General features: G+C 40.1%; 1 protein-coding gene across 2 annotated transcripts in view; it reads left to right on the plus strand.

Moving 5' to 3' along the window:
- The first annotated feature begins 1,414 nt into the window (after positions 1–1,414).
- Positions 1,415–19,349, plus strand: part of KLHDC1 (kelch domain containing 1) — a 30,156-nt gene continuing 12,221 nt past the window's right edge. Inside the window, exons 1-7 of one of the 2 annotated variants that reach the window (XM_075753144.1) lie at positions 1,415–1,778; positions 5,588–5,658; positions 7,733–7,850; positions 8,803–8,921; positions 10,706–10,784; positions 11,717–11,800; positions 13,576–13,659. In XM_075753144.1, the coding sequence (XP_075609259.1) occupies positions 1,677–1,778; positions 5,588–5,658; positions 7,733–7,850; positions 8,803–8,921; positions 10,706–10,784; positions 11,717–11,800; positions 13,576–13,659 (657 nt within the window). In that variant the 5' untranslated portion in view covers positions 1,415–1,676. The remainder of the gene's footprint in view (positions 1,779–5,587; positions 5,659–7,732; positions 7,851–8,802; positions 8,922–10,705; positions 10,785–11,716; positions 11,801–13,575; positions 13,660–19,349) is intronic. The other variant, XM_075753145.1, reaches the window with a different exon arrangement.

The following is a 19,349-nucleotide window of genomic DNA, read 5'->3' on the forward strand; positions in this document are numbered from 1 at the left end:
TGCCATCTCAGCACATGTGGCTGGAGAGCAGAGACAGCCTAATGGACCATCATCAGACACCACATCTACCTCATGCCAAAGGGGAATCGATGGAACTGAGTGTGACAAATATCTCATTTTCATGTCTGTCACTGCTCCACTGGCAAAACCATGGACTGCTGACTTTGCACTGTTCTCTGAGACATTACACTGTGGCTCTGCCTGATCTATAGAGAGAGTTTGCCTGTTCCAAATGCTTATTCCTATGTATTAATCATCATCTCAGTGCATCACCACTACATTTCTTCATTTTAATATTAGCAGTTATTGACAGGAATAGTTAACATCTTCCGGATACAACAGAGGAAGTATACGTCCCGCTTTTACAAGAAAATCTTTACAATTGCTTTTTGGTGTCCTACAAGATGTTAAAGTGCTCATTTCTCACAAGCTCTACTCTACCACTCTTTCTTAAGAGCTGTGCCTGGTTAATTGTGAATTCCATTTGCTCCAGCTAGATCCACAGTTCAGCTGGAACTCACTGGGTTGTTGATCTAACAGTGCAAGAGTGGGAAGGGCAGCAGCATAAGAGGCTAGTGCCTTTCCCAGCCTGCTGTTAAAGGGCAAGTCAACATATAGGAAAAACTATATAATGGTGCAGATAACAGGGAGTGGAGATCCCTCAATAATGGGAAGTGTGTAGTTTGGGACACGATGGGAGATGGCCCATTGAGATCCCAACACCAGCTTTATTCAGTTCGTTACCTCTAGCTCGGCACTGCCCCCAATACACAGGGCCTGTGCAGCACCTCTGGTATTCTCAAGTACTCTACCACATCACAGTACATAGCTTCTTGCTTCAACTGCTTCCAGGCTGCAGGTTAGAGGACAGCATTCACAAGATACTTTTCTTTGTGGGCAACAGTTTGAACTCCTATACAATTGTTTCAATTAATATCAGCGACCATTTCGTAGCTGCTATTTCTGGCTGGCGCGTGGCTTGTCATCTTCAGAGACCGCGAGTTCTGCTCCGGTTGTCTTAAACCACCTCCCATGTTGAAGTCTGCCTAGAGACCCAGCTCTTCCTTGACTCTTGCACTGGGTTTGTGTTTAGGTATCCTATTATCAGTGCTTTTTTCCTCCTGTCGTGCTTTTCATTCACACCCTTCTACGTGGTTTATTAGCCCTTAAATCTCACATTGTAACGTTCAGTGTGCCTCATTGGGCAGACGCTGTCCTCGGGCCGCGGCAGGAGTCTGTACCCACACTGACAGGGCCCCTTCCCGGAGCAGTGCAAGGACAAAGGTAGAGCACAGCGTATCCACACGGCCACCTCCGTTCCCCCCCCGCCCCCCGCTCTGTACGCGGCCTGCTCCGGCTGCAGCCGGGGTCAGCGAGAGGGCCCTGGCCCGCAGGCACCGCCGAACAGCGCAGCGCCCGCCTCTAACCCCCGCCCGGCGGCTCCGGCCGCGGAGCGACCCTCAGGCTTCACACGGGGCGGTGGCGAGGCTGAAGGAGGCCGCCACGGCCCCTGCGCTGAGGAGAGGGTGACGCCCCACACTTTGGACCCTCCTCGCTTCCCGTCCGCCTGAGGGGAGCGACCGGCGGAGAGCCCCAACCTCTCCCGGAGGAGGCGGTGGCGGGACGCGAATACTGAGGCAGACGAGCTGCTTCCTCCTCCTCCTCCTCCACCTAAGATGGCGGCAGACTCCGCGGAGCAGTTCTGCGTGGCCGAGGAGCGGAGCGGCCACTGCGCCGTGGTGGACGGGAACTTTCTCTATGTGTGGGGGGGATACGTGGTAAGGCGGGAGGAGGCGGCCGGAGGGCGCTGGGGGCGAGGACGAGCGGGGGAGGGAGGCCGAGTAGGGGCGCGAGAAGCTGCGCGGCGGGGCGGTGTGTCACCACACGGGGGGAGCCGGGCTGAAGAGCTCCGGGGCAAGGGAGGAGCGGGGAAGCGGAGCGGAGGGGGCTCCCCGCCGCCCTGCCTGGCCCCCGGCCGCCCCCTCAGCCAGTGCAGCCCCTTGGCGGGCCGGGAGCGGAGCGGTGTTTACCTTCAGCGCGGGCGCTGATTGGCTGTCGGGGCAGCGCGCCCCGCAGGGGCGGGTGTTTTAAATGGCGGCGACGGCAGCGCGCGAGTCGTGTATTGGGAGTGGCGGCTGCTCTGGGAAGGGCGCGAAAGAAGAGAGGGAGTTCTCCCGTGTGCTTCTCCCCTCGGCTGTTGCTCCCCTTCTCTAAGCATAGGTGGCCCTGGCTGGTGCCCGGGGCTGCCTGCTGCTCCGTTTCCAGCTGCCTCCATCACGGAGCACGTGTTGGGGAAGGGCTGGCGGAGCCGGTTTGTTTCCTCTGCCCTCCAAACGCATGGCTCCTGTGTGCTCTGGGAGTGCTTCTCTCCCTGCCTGTGTGGGGTGACGGCTATAATTTGTGGCTGTTTTTCTAGGGTGTAATTCATGTTCCCGTTCCTGAGTCCCTGCATTTTTTACTTATTAGTAGCTGTGTGTTACAGATTTTCTCCCTCAGAAAGCAGTTCTGTCACTTCAAAAACGAGCTGGTGGCAGACTAAAACCACATCTGCTTTTCTCTATTGAAAGATCACTACCAGTTCTGGCATAAGTAAATCCTTGTGACTCTTTGCTCTGGATTAATTCAGTCCAAAAGAAAACTATGAATGATACTACATTAAATGCATTCAGTTTATTTTATCCACAATGTCTGCACATGTTGGCCCTAAAATGTGAAAGTAGCTGTGCTTGGTATTATTCCTGGTCTTGATACACTGAAAACATGTTTCTATTAACATATTCTGTATTCTTCTCTCTGTTTTCGTGATCTAAGGTAAACTTTTGAATGTGCTAAGTTTGTCCTTCTGTACTCAAGCAAAGAATGCTAGTTGGGGACTCCTGGATTTAAATTTTAAAACATTGTTATGAGGGCATGCAGTAGCAGGGGAAGGATGTTTCTAAGGCTTTTGGACACTACTGGCTTGTTGTCTCTTGTCACTTCCTGAAGCGCATTATAATTTAATTTCTGGAAATTGGAGTGTTCTTTTTTTCTTTAACTGAAAACATGGAGCTTAATAGGACAGACCTGGGCAGCTTGTGGAATTTAAAGAGTTGCTCTGCTCCTGAGCTTGATTCATTTCCCCTGGAAAGGGTTGTGCTGACATGAAATACAGAAAATACAGAGAAATACAAACCCTCAGCTGTGGTAGGAAGCATGGCAGCAGGGTTCTGCTGCCTGGGTTACCTCGGCACGCCTGCTCTAGCCTACTGCAAGGCCGGGCTTGCCCAATACCAACCTGGAATGGAATGGAGGAACTCTTGGGAGCCTCTCAACTGCTTCCATAGCTTTTCTTCCCTTAAGGGGTCTCTGGTAGGTAGTGTTTCTTGTGACTGCGAGTCATGTAAGGATTTGAATAGATATTACGTAGTGTCAAGAAGTTAGCCACCTTTAGAATAAGCTTATATTTAAATAATGTGAGTTGTCTGCTTACAGGAAGTTTTAGTACCCTTTTCTGGCCTTAAACTCCATAATACTCTATATAGCTACGATGCCACACGTAAATCACTGGTAATACTCAGTGATTCTCTATGCTTTGGGCTTTAGAAACTAAGGTTGGACTGGCTAGCGCAGTGTTTTCAAAGGTTTTCTAGTAAAGGATCCTGGGTTCATGGCACAGTCAAAATGAACAATGTGTGTTAAGTTTAGCAGATAAACTTTGCGAATGTTTTTAGTAGTTTTACATATTTATTTGCGGAGAGTATTATGAAAATCGTTGTTACTCTTTGAGCAGCACTTTACACAGGTAAATAATTTCACGTTTTTACATTTTACATGTTGATGGTGCACTGCTGCCCAGCTTACTTATTTTTGGCATCACTGTTTTTGCTCAGAGCTGGTTTTGTAGCAAATGCTCAGCTTCTGACCACTGCTGTATCTAAATTAAATTGAGTAGAGTTTTGCACTTTGTGAAAGCTGCAAGCTGCGTGTAGCAGCAGAGTCTGCCTCATGAAAGGTCCCTGGCAGGATAAACTACCAAACGTAGTGCGTACATGCCTGGCTGGCACCTTTCAAATTGAGCAGGTAAAAATCATTTAAAGGCAAGTAATCAATATCAGTAACTAAATTGTTAATTATTAAATTTTGGGTTTGTATTTAACTTCTTTTCGTCACATCCATTTAATTTTGATCTAGTATATTTTTATTTACTGACTCTGGCTGCTTATTCCCTCACAGTCTTTCATTTCTTTCTAATGCTAAGAGAATAATTAATGGTGTAATTGTTACTCAGCCTCAGTGCTGCACTTACATTCTTTTGGGCTTCCTTCTCCTGTTTGTTGTTCTTCCTCATCATTATTTCTGAAATTATTTGTCTTTCTTACATAGCCTCTGTTAGGGAGTCTTCACAGATCTGTTTTCCACAGAGGAATTTTCTCCTTCATGTTATGGCATAGGTTAAGCGCTCTCATAGTTAACATTTTATTCTTTCAAGTTCCTTCCTTCAGTCACTCCAAGTAACTGTTCTTTTTGTGCTTCTCAGTTACACTTTTCTCTATATTTTTCCACCATGCCAAGAATTGCCTCCTAATTAAAAGTATCTTCCAAAACAAAAGATAATGAGTTTTGATTCAGGAGCTTCAAATCTGGTCTGTTTTACATTGTTACACATCTTTCTTGGCAAAACGTTAAGTTGGTCGAGCTGTGCCTTTAATGAGTGGGCCTGAGGAATTAAGTTCCTTGTTTTTAAAATGAGTAATTTTTTCTGACTTTCTATTTAGTTGTTGGGTTCTTTACCCATCTACACAGCCTGGCAAAGTCTCAGTTTCTGGAAAAGATAAAAAAGAGTTGTGGAATGAGGAGAAAATCCTTCAGGTGAAGGAGAACCCTCTTTTCCTTAATGATGCAAAAAGCCCCAAAGAACAGGATTACTGCTTTGATGTTCATCTTTGATGTTCTGTATTTGGAGGTGTGAAGGCTAACAGTAAGGCAAAATTTGTTGTGAGTGATCACATCAGTGACTGAAAAAAACACTTCCTTTAGTAACAGCATTTTAATAGAGGAGGGAAGCATCTTTTATAATCTCTCTTTAGATTTTTGGGTTTTGTAAATCCATAGTCACGTTATGGTACTGTTGTGCTACCTGTTAGTAGCAGTTGTGTATGTTTCCTAATGACTTAATTGTTCGCCTGTGTTATTTTCTTATTTTTACAAATTGGCTATTGTATTATATTCATACTACTCTGTGAATATTGAAACACTTCTCTCCCTACCTCTGATACACCAAACTTATTTTTATAACCTTCACACCTTAAAATGAGTGATTAAAGATGCTATTAACAATCAGCAAAGCTCAATGACATCAGGAAACACCTAGCACAGTATTTTTGAACTTCTAGTATAAAATGCAAAATATTAGCATTATTGAGCTGCCTGTTTAAAACTGTAATGATCAGAGCAATAATGTTGGGGTATGACTTATGCTCTGGTAGATGATCTCCGTAAGATTATTCTGTGTTGCTAAGTAACATGATTTGGTATTTCATTTTAAAGCGTATGGTGTATAATGCATAATTGATTTAACATTTGCAATTTATTTTTTTTCCGGTTATAGTCAATTGAAGAAAATGAAGTTTATCTCCCTAATGATGAGCTCTGGATCTATGAAATGGATAGTGGGTTATGGTAAGTTGCATAATTTATATTTAATTAATATATAAAGTTAATGTTTGCATAGATTACAGTTAGCTGCAGTGAAAAGACTTACTTCACTTACATGACTTATTGGTCATGTTCTCTGGAGTTTAAATAGCAGATGTTTAATGTGAAGACTGAAGAACAGGCATATGTACTTGCAAATTGCTCTAGGAAACATGCTAATTCCTTAAGTATCATTGTTTTTTTTTTCAAGAGGGTGTTTGAAATGTTCGGCTTAAGTCTCTATTTTTAAAACAGGTGCATTTTATTTGTACATTTATTTTGCCTTAGTTCTCCATAAATTAACTTTTATGTTAAAAGAAATATTTAAGCACTTTCTATTTTCTTTTCTTTTTTTTTTTTTTTAAGATTGTGCCCTCACTGAGACTATGGTTTGCCGTCTGTTTCTTTTGGTGAAAATATTGGCTAAAGCAACCTCATACTCTCTTGTTTTTCACCCCTGATGTCCCTGTATCAGTTGTACTGGTACAGCTGTTTATATGGTCACACGAGAAATTGGATCAGGAAGGTGATCTGGGTTAAATATAACCTTTCTTTTTGCAGGCTTATTTTTAACCTGGATCAGTTCTTGATCTTCTTCAGTTTACAGCGCAGACAGTTGTACACGTACAGCTGAGCGCACCGCACGACACAGGAACAAGCAGGGATGACAAAGCAAGAGCAGAGAAGGGGAAGGTGGGCCGGCCTGTGCTGCAACGAAGTGCCCTGGGCAGCTGTTAGTGAGTGCAGTTTTCCACAAGGACAGGTTACATGTGCATCACTCCCATCTGGTAATTTAGCGCATAAAAAGCTTTTCCTTTTAATGGCTGCCTCCAGTTCTTTTAGGTTGGGGTAAGGTCAACTGTCAGAACTCAAAGCTGTAACAATCCTTTTCTTCTGTATAGCCACCAGTGATAGAAAATGAAGGCATCTGATCTAGATGTGGATGTATCAAAGAAGGGAATGAACTGGAATTGACTGGGTCAACAAGTGTGGTGATACTAGACCTAGCAGACAGAAGGAAAAATTGAATCAGTTTGAAGGTGGGAGACCACGACTGAGGAGGGAGACTGGGCTAAGGACCGACTTGGAAGGCCTAGAGTCAGGTGGAGAGCTGAGAAAAATGAGCAGGAATGGCAGGAAAAGGAATCTAACCTGAAACCGTGGGGTGAAAGCAACTGAGATATCGGCAGCAAAGTCAGGGCAAGGCATTGGAGTGCGAGCACAGAGAGGCTGGGATTTGGCTAAATCTGTAGAGACTGAAGGTATGGCAACAAGGTGGGAATCATAAATCATGTCCTCTGTGCGTATGTGAGGGAAATGCAGGTCCCTGTCTTCTGTAGAAATTTGAGATGCTAGGAAAGCTGTTTTCGGTGTGGAGTAATGATTCTAAGCACAGTCTTGGCTTAATGCTCAGCCTCATGAGTTCAGCAGAAGTTGAGTTCTGTCAGGTAGTTGTGTAGTGCTTGAGATTGCGTGATGTTAGAATTTCTATCACAGGAAGTTACTGCTTTGTAACTGACACTAGCAAAGGCTAGGAACTGCTGCTGCTGAAGAACAGAGAACTCATGGCTAAAATTGGCATTACTGAAGATTTTTCTATTATGCTAAATACAGTGCAAAATGCAGTTTTAAGAGTGGCGTATTGGGTACCAAAATGAGTGAGTACTTCTGACCTTTAGTTCTACTTCTGCCTCAGTTTTCCAGTTGTAAAATAACATGCTTTCATTACAGGAGTGTTTGGAGCTAATCATATTTCCAGTTTTTGAATAATTAATGTTTCAGCTGAACTAATGCTCTTTTAATATGGGCTTCACCTTCAGAAAAAATGAGGTGTTTCATAAACACCTGCACAATATACCCGTGAAAGTCCTCTTACACTACAGGAACTTGACTTCATATAGCAGCTATAGTTTCTCGTGCTAGTAATGGCCAAAACATGGCAACTGTATTTTTAGGTTTAAGTATAAAAATTATTAATACATCTGGTTTGGGTTTATTAATTTTAGCAGGTTTGAAAGCAGTGTTATAAGACTTAAATGTTTTATGTGCTGAATTGCAGGACAATGCACCTAATGGAAGGAGAGTTACCTACCTCCATGTCAGGAAGCTGTGGGGCAAGCATTAACGGGAAGCTGTACATTTTTGGTGGATTTGATGATAAAGGATACAGTAATCGGGTATTGTATTCTTTTCTTTCATAACATTATATTTGAATGATAATAATAATGCTGACCTTGCTGTCTGGTGTACTTTGCATTTGAACTAAGGAGAAATTTAAGGTAAAGGTTTATTTTTGTAGAAAAAGTATACTTTTAAACTGACAAACTTTAGTTTTTGCTTTAATGTTCAACTCCATATTTTTCTGGGATTTTTCACTGAATCATAGCTTCAGAATGAGACCCATTACGTGAAACTTTCTGTATTTCTGACAACTGCTAGTGTTTTCCCAATTGCTTTTTTTTTTATTAAATATATTGGCAGCCAAAATTGAAATTGATCTCAGAATATCACTTTTATTTTTGCTCTTTGATAGTGATTACCTTTCTTATATAATCAGGTAATAATTAAAGTTAAAATATAGCTACCAGTTTTCCTTGAACTGAAGGCTGGAGTAGCAAAGTAGAGGAAATGAGCTGTTTTATCATTTAGTGTAAATAAAGTCAGGGTTCAGTCCTGACTGGAAAATAACTGAAATGGAACCTGTAATCAGATCTCAGTTTAGTACTCGTTTCCCGAGCCTTGCTGACTTTTGTGCAGTTAACTAGTTAGGTTAGGCAGAACTACTGACAGTTCTGGTAGTAGAATTGAACCGAGAGCTGTTTGTCTTGCAGAAGGCTTTTTGCAAGGCTTCAGTTGACTCTGGGAGGAGCAGGATATTAGTGTTCTGGTCTGACTGAGGGGAGGCAAGGGAATGTGCTGCTAATTCTCATGCTTTTTGTGTTCTTGTTGTGTATCACATCCTTCCTATGTGTTGCTACATATTGTAAACTTCACTGTCAGTTCCTTTTGTTTTTTTCTTAAAGGAAGTAGTGTAATCTGGGGGTGGCGGGTTGTTCTTTTTGCTGGTGATTTGTGCTGGATCCTTCAACATCATTTATACTGAAAATATTGTAATTTTTTTCTTTTAAGCTGTATTATGTTAATTTGCGAACAAAAAATGGAACCTATAGGTGGAAAAAAATTACAAATTTTAAAGGTCAACCTCCTACACCACGTGACAAGCTTTCCTGCTGGGTGTATAAGGACAGGTAACACATTAAGAATATTTAATATGTGTTAATTGCAGAGAGGAAGTCCTATAAAGTGAAGAGAACACAGGTTTGGGATTCATGAAACTCTAAGTCTTAGCTTGACTTGCTATGGGATTTTGTGTAACTCTCCTAACAACTTTCTACCAGAGTTTTATCACATGTGAGCTGAATCAATGGTAAGTATGAACCCACTTTAGGAGAGGATTGGGGAATTTAGTGAAAGTTTCTGGAATGCTTTGAGACTTTAGATAAAAATCGTTATGCATCTCTTACTTACGGTTTTAATTTTAACAATGTTAAAAATCAGTATAAAAATTACATTGATTTTTGTTGCATTATGTAAGCATTAAATTATTACCTGCGATGAAATATATTTAGTAGATTTTCATGGATTTCAATAGCACACAAATACTGACAATGGCAAAGACATTTCAGTGAGTATCTTTATAAGAACCAAGTCAGCCTAGATACTTGTGTTGTAAAAGTTACTGAGTGTATTTAAAACAAATACTTGGCTAAAAATAAGTATTTTACTTCAGATTTTGTGTTTATTATGGAAAGTGTCTGGATATTGTGGCATATCTGGTCACGAGAAAGTGATGTGTCAGTGATTTGCTATAAAAGTTATTGTAAAGAAGTAAGACTATGATATACAGTGAACATGATAAAATGTAAATGATTTATCTGTTTCTGGACTCCACATCTAAAGAGGTTTTGCATAAACTATATAATGCCTCTCAGTACTATATATTGGTTTTGTAATTCCAATTTAACTGCAAGATACATGAAAGTAAATGTATTTGAACAACTTCTTAGCTATCAACAAGTTTATTCAAAACTAAATTAATCTATTTGGCATATCATGTAATCCACATAGTGAGAAAATTACCTATTGTAGGTGGCAGAGGTGTAACCTTTTCATTTAACAAAAGTATTTGGGGACAAGCTATGCACCTTTTCAGAAGTATACCTTAAAATTTCACAAGATGTGAATTTGCAGATCGGGATGTCTTGGTGTATTGCACAATGCTTTCAGTAACTCTGTTTCCCTAGGAATGTCAGTCTGGAATGACCTTCACCATCCCATCATTTCCTAAATTGCCTTCTCCCAAGATCACTAACAACTATACCAAATATCCTCAAATGTTGAAGTTAAACAAAACTTTAGGAACCATTACTTATGGATGGCCATTTCATGGGTGGAATATTAGGCTGGGAGGTGTGTAACAATACTTGCAATGCAATATGTTCAGTAGTGCTTAGTTGAAAGAGTCTCTTTGTAAGCTAAAGAAAGACTTTGTGGGTCACAGACAGTCTGTGGGCTGAACCTTGGGAACATTTGTTGTGAAAAGATGTATACAGAAGGCTAATAAATTCAGCAGGAGCATAGGAATCTCAATAGAAAAGGGTAGGAATTCTAGCAGCAACAGAGGCATTTCACGGTCTTGTGCGTTACATGTCGTTTTGAGACCCGTGTCTGAAAATGTGGCTGTGATAAGCTTGTGGATGGAGGAATAGAGAACAGGGACTTTGAGGTATCTTGAACCTCCTTCCTTGCTTATGTGGATTTCTGTCAGGCCTGTTGAGGAGTGTAACTATTACTTTCATCTCAGTAAGGTTTGCTGTGTAATTAGGTGCAATATGAAATATTTTAAGTTGTTTATATTATTAATAGTGCAATAGGTAAACCAAAATTTGAAATTAATCATTACAGCTTATTCATTTGAATGTTATTTACAAAACAGCTACCTGAGCTTATTTTTTGTTGTTGTTTTTTTTAGGCTAATATATTTTGGTGGCTATGGCTGTAGGAAGCATAATGAACTGAGTGATTGTTTTGATGTCCATGATGCATTTTGGGTAAGGGATTTGTAACAGTTCAGAGTGATTCGTCCTTTCTGATTGTCAAAATGTGATCTTTTATACTATACTGTACTATACTATACTCAGTAAGTATGAAAATCTGTCTGATTTTTCTTTTATTTACAGCATCAGCAGCAAGGCAAATTAGAATCTTCTACTTAGATTTGAAATTTCAGATATTGCATGTTGGGAGCAGTGGATGTTCAGCGTATTCTGAGTAGCCAGTGCTAGGCTTTGAGTGCAATGGAACAAAATGCTGTTGAAGCAGGAACAAAGGAAGTATTTTAAATCTGAAGACATATTTTAAATATGAAACTCCCAGAAAATTTCAGAATTTATTTCCTTGAAGTACTAGTAGGGAATTTATAGCTTCAGAAATCTGACTGACAAATACTTTCAGTTAATTTCTTAAATTTGTTATCCAGAGTAAATGCCATCACTTTAAGATGCCTGGATTAGCTAGTTTCCTATAATGATTTCTTACAGTTAATAGAAGGGAGGAGACTGATTATCTAGTGACAGGAATTAATTAGAAATAGATAGGCATTCAAGGGAGTATAGATCCTTATAGCAAATGTTAAATATTGACTTAGAAAAATGTATTACGTTATACAATCTATTTAGTTCTCAGTATGTTACACTAAAAGTCAGAAGGTAGAATTTGTCTACTGCAGTGACTTGTGTTGGAGCCAAAAGCCCATTTTCAAATGTGTCATCAGCCCTAACGTTCCTGAATGCTGTCGACCTTCAACTAGACCTGAGCTGCTGCATCATTATTAAAAATATTAGCATATGTTTCTTTTAATAAAATTCTGTATTTCAGTTTATTTTCTGTTTTGATAGTTCACTTCTGGGTTTGTATCCTTTAATAAACACAAAGACTTTAAAATAGAATAAACTTATTTTTAATTATTGAACTTGTTTTTTAGGAAGGACAGATATTCTGGGGATGGCATAATGATGTTCATGTTTTTGATACAACCACACAAACTTGGTCTCAACCAGCAATTAGAGTGAGTGTTTTTGAATCTTGTCTTTTGACACAATTGTGATTTTACTGCATTTTGAATACTTATTGTGGTCTAGAAATTGATGTTGGGAAAGTAATTTCAATATGCTTGGTATTGCTCAGGCTTATAATGTTAAACAGGAGGACATTCATTGCATCTGAAATGTGGAAAATTCAGAACCGATATGAGTTTATTTTCCCACAGGATGTTATTAGACTGGTGTTTTTTCCATAACGTGATTCTGATGCAAAAAATATCATAAGCCTCAGAGAGGCATTAGAAATCTGGATACATTAGAAGATGATACAGTATTCTGTATCTAGGGGATAGTTTTGAGATAAAGGTTTGTATTCAAGCCTTAAGACAGCTTTGGGAATACAAAATTACTGCCAGCACTCCGTTACTGGAAAGACAAGGCACTGGAATACTCCAGAAAACCATTTAGTAGGAATACCAGAGTAGGGCGCAGGAATGGGGTGCAGAGGCATTTCAGTGGCTCCTCCCAAAGCAAGCTTGGGTCCTACAGAAATGGATTATGGCAATTACACCAACTTCGGGTATCCTCGTAGGCCTTGCTTATATCTGTGTATAATTAATCTGCAACATAGGTAACCTAGCATGGGTAACTGAGAGTTGACCACATGAGAGATTAAGGTCTGCCTGGGGATTTCCTCCTTCCACCTCCGTCCCTTTTCATAAAGCTGATAGGTCAGTGTGAAGGATAGTATATCAGGCTGGAAGAACAATACTGGCCTTGACACCTCTCTTGGTTCACCGTTCAGCTTTCACAGACTTAAAGAAGGCAAGGGCAGAGATGGTAAACTCGCCGTATTGCTAGTTTAGGCCTTCAGTTTTTCTTTGTGAAGTAAAGATACATGTTTAGTATGCGAGGGTCATACGCTCGTTGAGTGTTGTGTACATGGAGTTGCTGTATTCCCTTCAAGAGTTAATGTTGAAAAAAATCTTTTTAACAAATATCTCCCAGTCGTGCTATACTGTTAGAATAAACAGATCTTATACTCTTCATGAAATATGTTATTTTAATAGTCTTCCAAGCGCGCATCTATACTTACTTTCCCAGTAAAATAGTAATGTACACATTTCTATTTATTGATATTAATATGATAGTATACTAGAAAGATTCATAAAATCCTTTACATAAGAACTCAGTAGAAGTAGTATATTGTAATGAGTGTCTGACACTGGTTTATGGGCTTTATAGGATGTTCTAAAATTCCTATAAAACTAAATGCAAAAAATGAAAATGCCATTGAAAAGTAAAAGCCAATTTTGCTATCTTTATTTCCGATTTACACAGGGAATACTTTTTGGCATGTGGCTATTAGATGTAACATCAAATTTTCAGATAAAATTTCCAGAAAATTTTCTACCAGTTCCTGGTGATTCACACTTTGGAAAAATAAAGCTGCACAGGACATACCAATAACAACTGATGTGTTACTGTAATTTTATGCTTAGGAATTAAAGATAATTAATTGAATTTCATTTCAGTAAAGCAATGATAAATCAGATCAAGAGGGAATATATTAAACACTACTGAGGGAACTCAATTACAGCTGTCCTTGGCAAATATGTGTATCTTCTAATGTCTGTGGAGTCTTGACATGAGTACAAATTATTTCCTTTTAAAGTTGCAGTTCTGTCAGCATATTGATGTGTATTGGCCTCACTTCTGCAATCTCTGTGATACTGACTTGCCATTATCCTTGCCTGGCACTTCGATGATGTTCTGAAGGATCTTATTTTGGTTCTTTCAGGGTGGAGATCCACCTCAGCCTCGAGCAGCTCATACATGTGCTGTGCTGGGAAATAAAGGTTACATCTTTGGAGGACGAGTGCTGGTTAGTCTTGAATTAAAACATTTTATTGGCAGTAATGTTATTTTCTTGGCAGATATCTTTTTTATAGCAAATAATTTTTATAGCAGAAAAGAATCCAAAATGTCTTTGGCCTAACCTGTATGTTAGGGGCGTTGAATCCAGGATGCTTCTTTTCATCCCCCTTTAGCTTACAAAAAGAAGAGTCTGTCTTTCTGCCTCTGGTATTAATGATGAAGCATATATTGTCCCAAAAAGGGAAAAAAACCAGATGACTGTGTGGTAAATGCAAATGTTTATAAATCAACAAAACTGGTTGATGTGTGCATAACCTCTGTAGGAGCTGGTTCTTTGAGAGTGGAGCAAAAGTAAGCCTGCTGATAGACCGGGTATACATAAATGATGAGATGCTAGCATTCTGTGCTTGCCACAGGTTAGCAGATATATACATCAAACCTGCTGGCTTTTTTCTCCATTTCACTTAATGAAATTCTAGGAAGTAGTAAATCTAACCAGGATTTTAGCTTGGCCTTCCCCTCAACCCCCCGCTAAAAAAAAGAGGAAATGTGTAAGAACAGTGGACAAACCCATCTCTCGTACCCTGACCTTTACCTTCTAGGAAAGTGAAGTTCAGAATAGCTGTTGGGATACAGTATTTTATATTTATAATTGCAAGATGTGGTTCTAAAAGGCAGGAAATAACATATTTCAGTTGGCTTTATAATTTAAAGTTTTGTCATTTCTTGCACATAAGCAACTGAAATACAGGCGTCTGGAAGAGCAGCATGTGATTATAATATCTGGATACAAAGCTATTAGTCTCTGTACGTTCAAGCTTGTCCAGGATGCTGCAGCATGTTACCAGATAGCACAGGCCACTGCAGGCGCTGGTAATGCCAGTCCTTTTAAGCCTCTCCTCTGCTCTCCGAGTATCAGTTTTGCAGTCTCGGTCTTTACCTTTGGTATGCTCTGTGCCCTTGATACAGAATACCTGAAGCACACCGTAGAGATTGCCGTCAACATCTTTATTCTGTGCATAAGCTCTTTACTGCAAGAGTAAGGCTTGTATTTGCTTTCTTGATAGCTGATCCAAGACTGTACCATTTAATACACTGTGGGAGGATCTAAATCTGTTGTCCCTTAGGTAATACTGAAAGGCAGCGTAAGAGCTGTCCGTATAGATGCAATCAGTGCATATTTAAATCAAGGCTAGATTCTTGCTATGTAATCTTAACACTTCCTAGTTCTTTCTAACTTAAAAAAAAAAAAAAAAAAAGCCATAGGCATCACCCCCCTGGTTGTATGTACCAAACAAACTTGAAGCCACCACTGGCAAGCAAGAAAATACTAAAACCTCTCAGCAACATGCTTAATTTTTCTAGAACTAGTCAAAGGAGTCTTTCTCTTTAGTTCTCTGCTGAAGCATTAATGTAAGAATTTAAGCCTGAAGGAGCAACCCAATACAAAAAACATATTCCTGTCTTCTGTCTGAAAATAAGGATGATAATAGTCTTAACTCTTGCAAGCTGCCCTATCGTTCGTAAATTTTTTGCAAGGGTAGTTTCTTTATGGGCTGGAAAGCGTACCAGCTCTTTTTAGAGCTGTTGCAGAAGCGTAGGGAAGATAATATTTTTAAAGGTCTCTGTAGGAGCTGGAGTTTATCAGGAATGTGAGAAACAGATTCTGTAAGGCAAGTAAAAAAACCCCACTACTTTAAGTTACTGTGTACTCTTCCATATTTTTTTAAATTTAAGTTTTTAGCTGTTTTTACCTGTAGCTAATTTAGAACCTTTAATCATATTCAACTAGAGGATGAGACTTGATGCTTTCTATCTCTACTACTATGAAAAGTAACAGTGAAGAAGCTTTTGAAAGCCCTCAGTGCTGTGCTTCTATAGTTATATGAAAGAGAAGCAATTAACTGTTGGTTGGAAATGCCTTACAATGAACATGTGCCAACTTCATCTTGGAAAGCTGCCATAACCTAAACCCTGTATTCTCAAGTACTTGCAAATAAAACAGTGTAAAATTGCACTTTGTTCCCTATCCCCTGTTTTTCATGCTGTAAAAGCTGTGCTCTAATGCAGTGTTCTTCTCAGGGGAAGTCTACAGTTCTGTTACAAAATGGCTTACTCCTGCTTGCTCAGACAGAAACCAGACATACAGATCGAGGCAGGTTCAGAATGGCCACACGATGTCCAGCCAGTTTTTCAGTTTGAATCACCTCCCACAGCTGCAGGAAATGTTTTTCCCTAAGTACCTTTTCAGAGCAATCAGAAAAGAAAGTAACCACAACTGATCCTGTTGATTCTTACTATTCTGTGTTATGTGGCCTTTCATACAGGCTCACGATCTCTGGAATTGTTGCTAAAGCCCCACCTCTTGACTGAGAGAGAACTGCACACAGTAGCTTCCAGAGCTGTAGGTTTGGACAACCTTGATTTGCAAACAACTAAGGAAATAAAGGGATATTTAGAAGAGACTGAAAAAGTATCGGGTCTTACTTAAATCTTGTGTGTCAGGGTTAGCCATACCAGGCTAAGTGAGCCCTGTGCCTCTGCTATGGACTTACTCTTTGTTGTCTGCTATATAAATGAACTCTTGCTTACCACTTAATCCTGCTCCTCGTTTAGCAAGTCCACAGACATGAGAGGGGAAGAAACCTAGGTGTGAAAAAGTAAACATGCAGCTCAGCCCTTTATTGCTGAACACTTCCTCAGCCTTCAAAGCCTTACTCCCTCTGGCTTTTTGTTAGAAGGGCCATCTCTGTGTGGCACAGAGGTCTTCACAACAGCAACAGAACAGCACTGAGTTTTGTCTCCAAGCTAGTTAGGGTTGCCACGCTGTGCCTTTTGCAACTGAACTGCTTTGTAACTCAAGCTAGGATTCTCATGCAGCCTCCGAAAGTGAAATTGTTGGTAAACTGGAGCTCACCTATCATTTCTCCATTGTGCTGTTGCATGATTAGATATGCCCTAAGAGGACATGCCCTCTGGCTTCTATTTAACTCTGGCTATTTGACTACAGGATTCAGAAATACAAGAAGGCTCTGATCTGAAAAGGTTTTTCTCTTCCTCAGGTAGCATCAGCTTCCTTAATAACGATTTGCTAAATTTCAGTGAAACCACTTGGGAACAATGTCAGAGAAGAGCGAAATTTTGGAAAGCTGTATTTAATTTTGTAGGAGAGCAGCAAGTGTTAATTTTCACCTTAGTGATACTCTATTATTGGTTCACTTTCTATCCTAGAAATAAATGGAAGGAAACTTTGAAAGGTTAGGGAATATTCAGTGGGACTTGAGGAATTAATGTAAGTCATGACACAGGAAAGGAAAGCCAAAGACATCAGAAAAACACTACATTTCCTGACAACAGGAGTAACTCCTCACCCCAGGATGAAGTCTTGCATTTCTCCATAAATTAAGGAGCAAATACGGGGTTGCTCTGCTCCTCCTTTTCCTAGTTCACCATAATACAAATCTTCCCAGGGAAAAGGCTCTACAAGGAACCAGAAAGGGCCAGGAAGTGTCATGAGGCTTCTCCTATTCATCTTTCTGGGAGGAAAGGGCACCTTTTTCCAAACTTGGAGCTAGAACTGGTAAAAGAAGATGATGATGATGATGATCAAAATCAATTGTACCAGGAATCATTTGAAAACAGGCTCAGAAGTATTATGTGGACTCTGTTCCTCCAGGTAAGCCCCTGAAAAAACAGAAATGGGAGAAAGTGGGAAGGAAGGAGAGTTAGTGCAAAAGTTGATGCAAGTCTCATATTTGATTTAAGTGGAAAGTTTTCATGTAAAGAGTGACAAAGTAATAAAGTCTTTCCAGCAGCTCTTCACCCATCTGATGCCTTAATGCATGCATGTTTATGTTTCCTGTTATACTTTCTGTCACTGAAGATCAGAAGATACATTGAACTGCAGTCCTCTTACAAAGATTTGAGCTGTAATAGCTGTTTGATTGTAAATCTCAGAATGGAGAGCTGCGCAGTTTACTGTAACAGCAGTGAGCTGTAAATATGTCACCTTAATGCCGTTCATCATGCTAGAAAGCTAATCCTGAGACAAAGCAAATCCTGGTTAATGTTTACTGGGCTGCACATAAATGAGCATGCCATAGATAAGTAGGATGTCTAAGGAGTCCTTGTAGCTCAAAGGGAAATGCAAACCCTCTTAAGAGGCTCGATGCTTTTAAGCCAATTAAGAATCATCTTGGGATTGTCAGCTAAATTATTAAATACAGTAGGTAGCATTGAGAAATCCATGAGAAACTGCAAGAAAACTTTGCAAATGGCAAGTGACGATACTATAAGCTGACTGTGTGCTTTACAGTTTCCCAAATGAGGGTCGGGTAGAAAGGCATTTTCATTTGTTAAAGATATGTTAAAGGACTGAATCGTAGGCATAAGTGTCCAAATGCTACTGTGTTTTGAATTCAAAATGAGGTTGATGTAATTATGCATCTGTCAATCTGTTGAATCATGGGAATTTAAGATTATAATACATTGATTTCCCAGGGATCGAGAAACTGAAAACTACTCCATCTTCTGCCTAATGCCTAGGAAAGGAAAGTCAGCGAGGAGGTCTTGAACAGGATCTTCTTGAAACCTTAATTCCCAAGATAACAGCAACTTTCTTTCTTCCCTTTCTTTAATAGATGTCCTTCATATTGAACTGTGTTATTCCAAGATGATTAAATATTTTTAGTTCTAGAGGCCAGGATGTTGCTTTTTCCCTACCCTACCCCTAAGTGTCTAGCTGTGTACAGGTACAGCAGAAGATGCTCAGTAATTGCATTTTGCTTTTTGCTTGTATAATTTGTTCCTCATCTCCTTCAAAGCCCCCTGAATGAGCAGGAAACTGAATAGACTTGTCATGGAAGACAGATCTGTTCCACTAGCTGTCAGTTGGACCACGCTTTATTGTTACCTTTGCCCTCTTGCAGGGATAAAGTTTCTCAGGCAATGCACAAAAGCCTTCACATTCTGCTTTTCTTTAGCCTGTTGGCCTCTCTGAAGGCATTTCCAAAATGCTAGTTAACATTCTCTTCCATAGGACAGAAAAGGGCTAACACATACTTGATCAGAGGAGGCCATAGCTATCCTGAAAACCTTACTGTTTCCTGAAATACCCTGAGAGACTTTCCGTAGCTCTGATGGACAGCTTTGGAAGTCTCTCAAACTCACTAACTGGCTGAGTTCTCAGGGGTAAAACTACTCCTATTCTGACTTAAATGACAAGTCTAGTTTCTGCCTCAAAGGATCTGCAAGCTGGAGAAAGGCTTATTCTAATAGATCTATGGACTACCCTAGGAGAAAAGAAATTGTAAGGTAAGGCAAGATATATTTCCCTACTTCTCAGATATTGTTTTGTAGTACCTAGGGGAATCACAAGTATCAGTCAAGTGTATTGTGAGCCATTGAAAATATTGCTACAGTCTAAAGCAAAGAAATTCTTTCTTACATTCCCCCCCTTTATGTTTCTAAGGCAGTTACTTCATCTCAAAACAGAGACATATGCAACCGTATTGATTTCCCATTGTTCTTATTGACACATTTTATTATTTTTATGGCAAATGCTAAAGGGTTATAAAACCTTGTTGTTGCTAGTAGTAACTTTGTGAAAGGGCTTGTCTTCTGGAAGAGAGAGAAAAACACAGGTGTGATGAACTTTTTGTGGGATGTCCTGTACTGAGTACAGCACCTACTAGAATA

This window comes from Balearica regulorum, chromosome 5 (genome assembly GCF_011004875.1).
Source record: "Balearica regulorum gibbericeps isolate bBalReg1 chromosome 5, bBalReg1.pri, whole genome shotgun sequence".
Classification (NCBI taxonomy): domain Eukaryota; kingdom Metazoa; phylum Chordata; class Aves; order Gruiformes; family Gruidae; genus Balearica; species Balearica regulorum.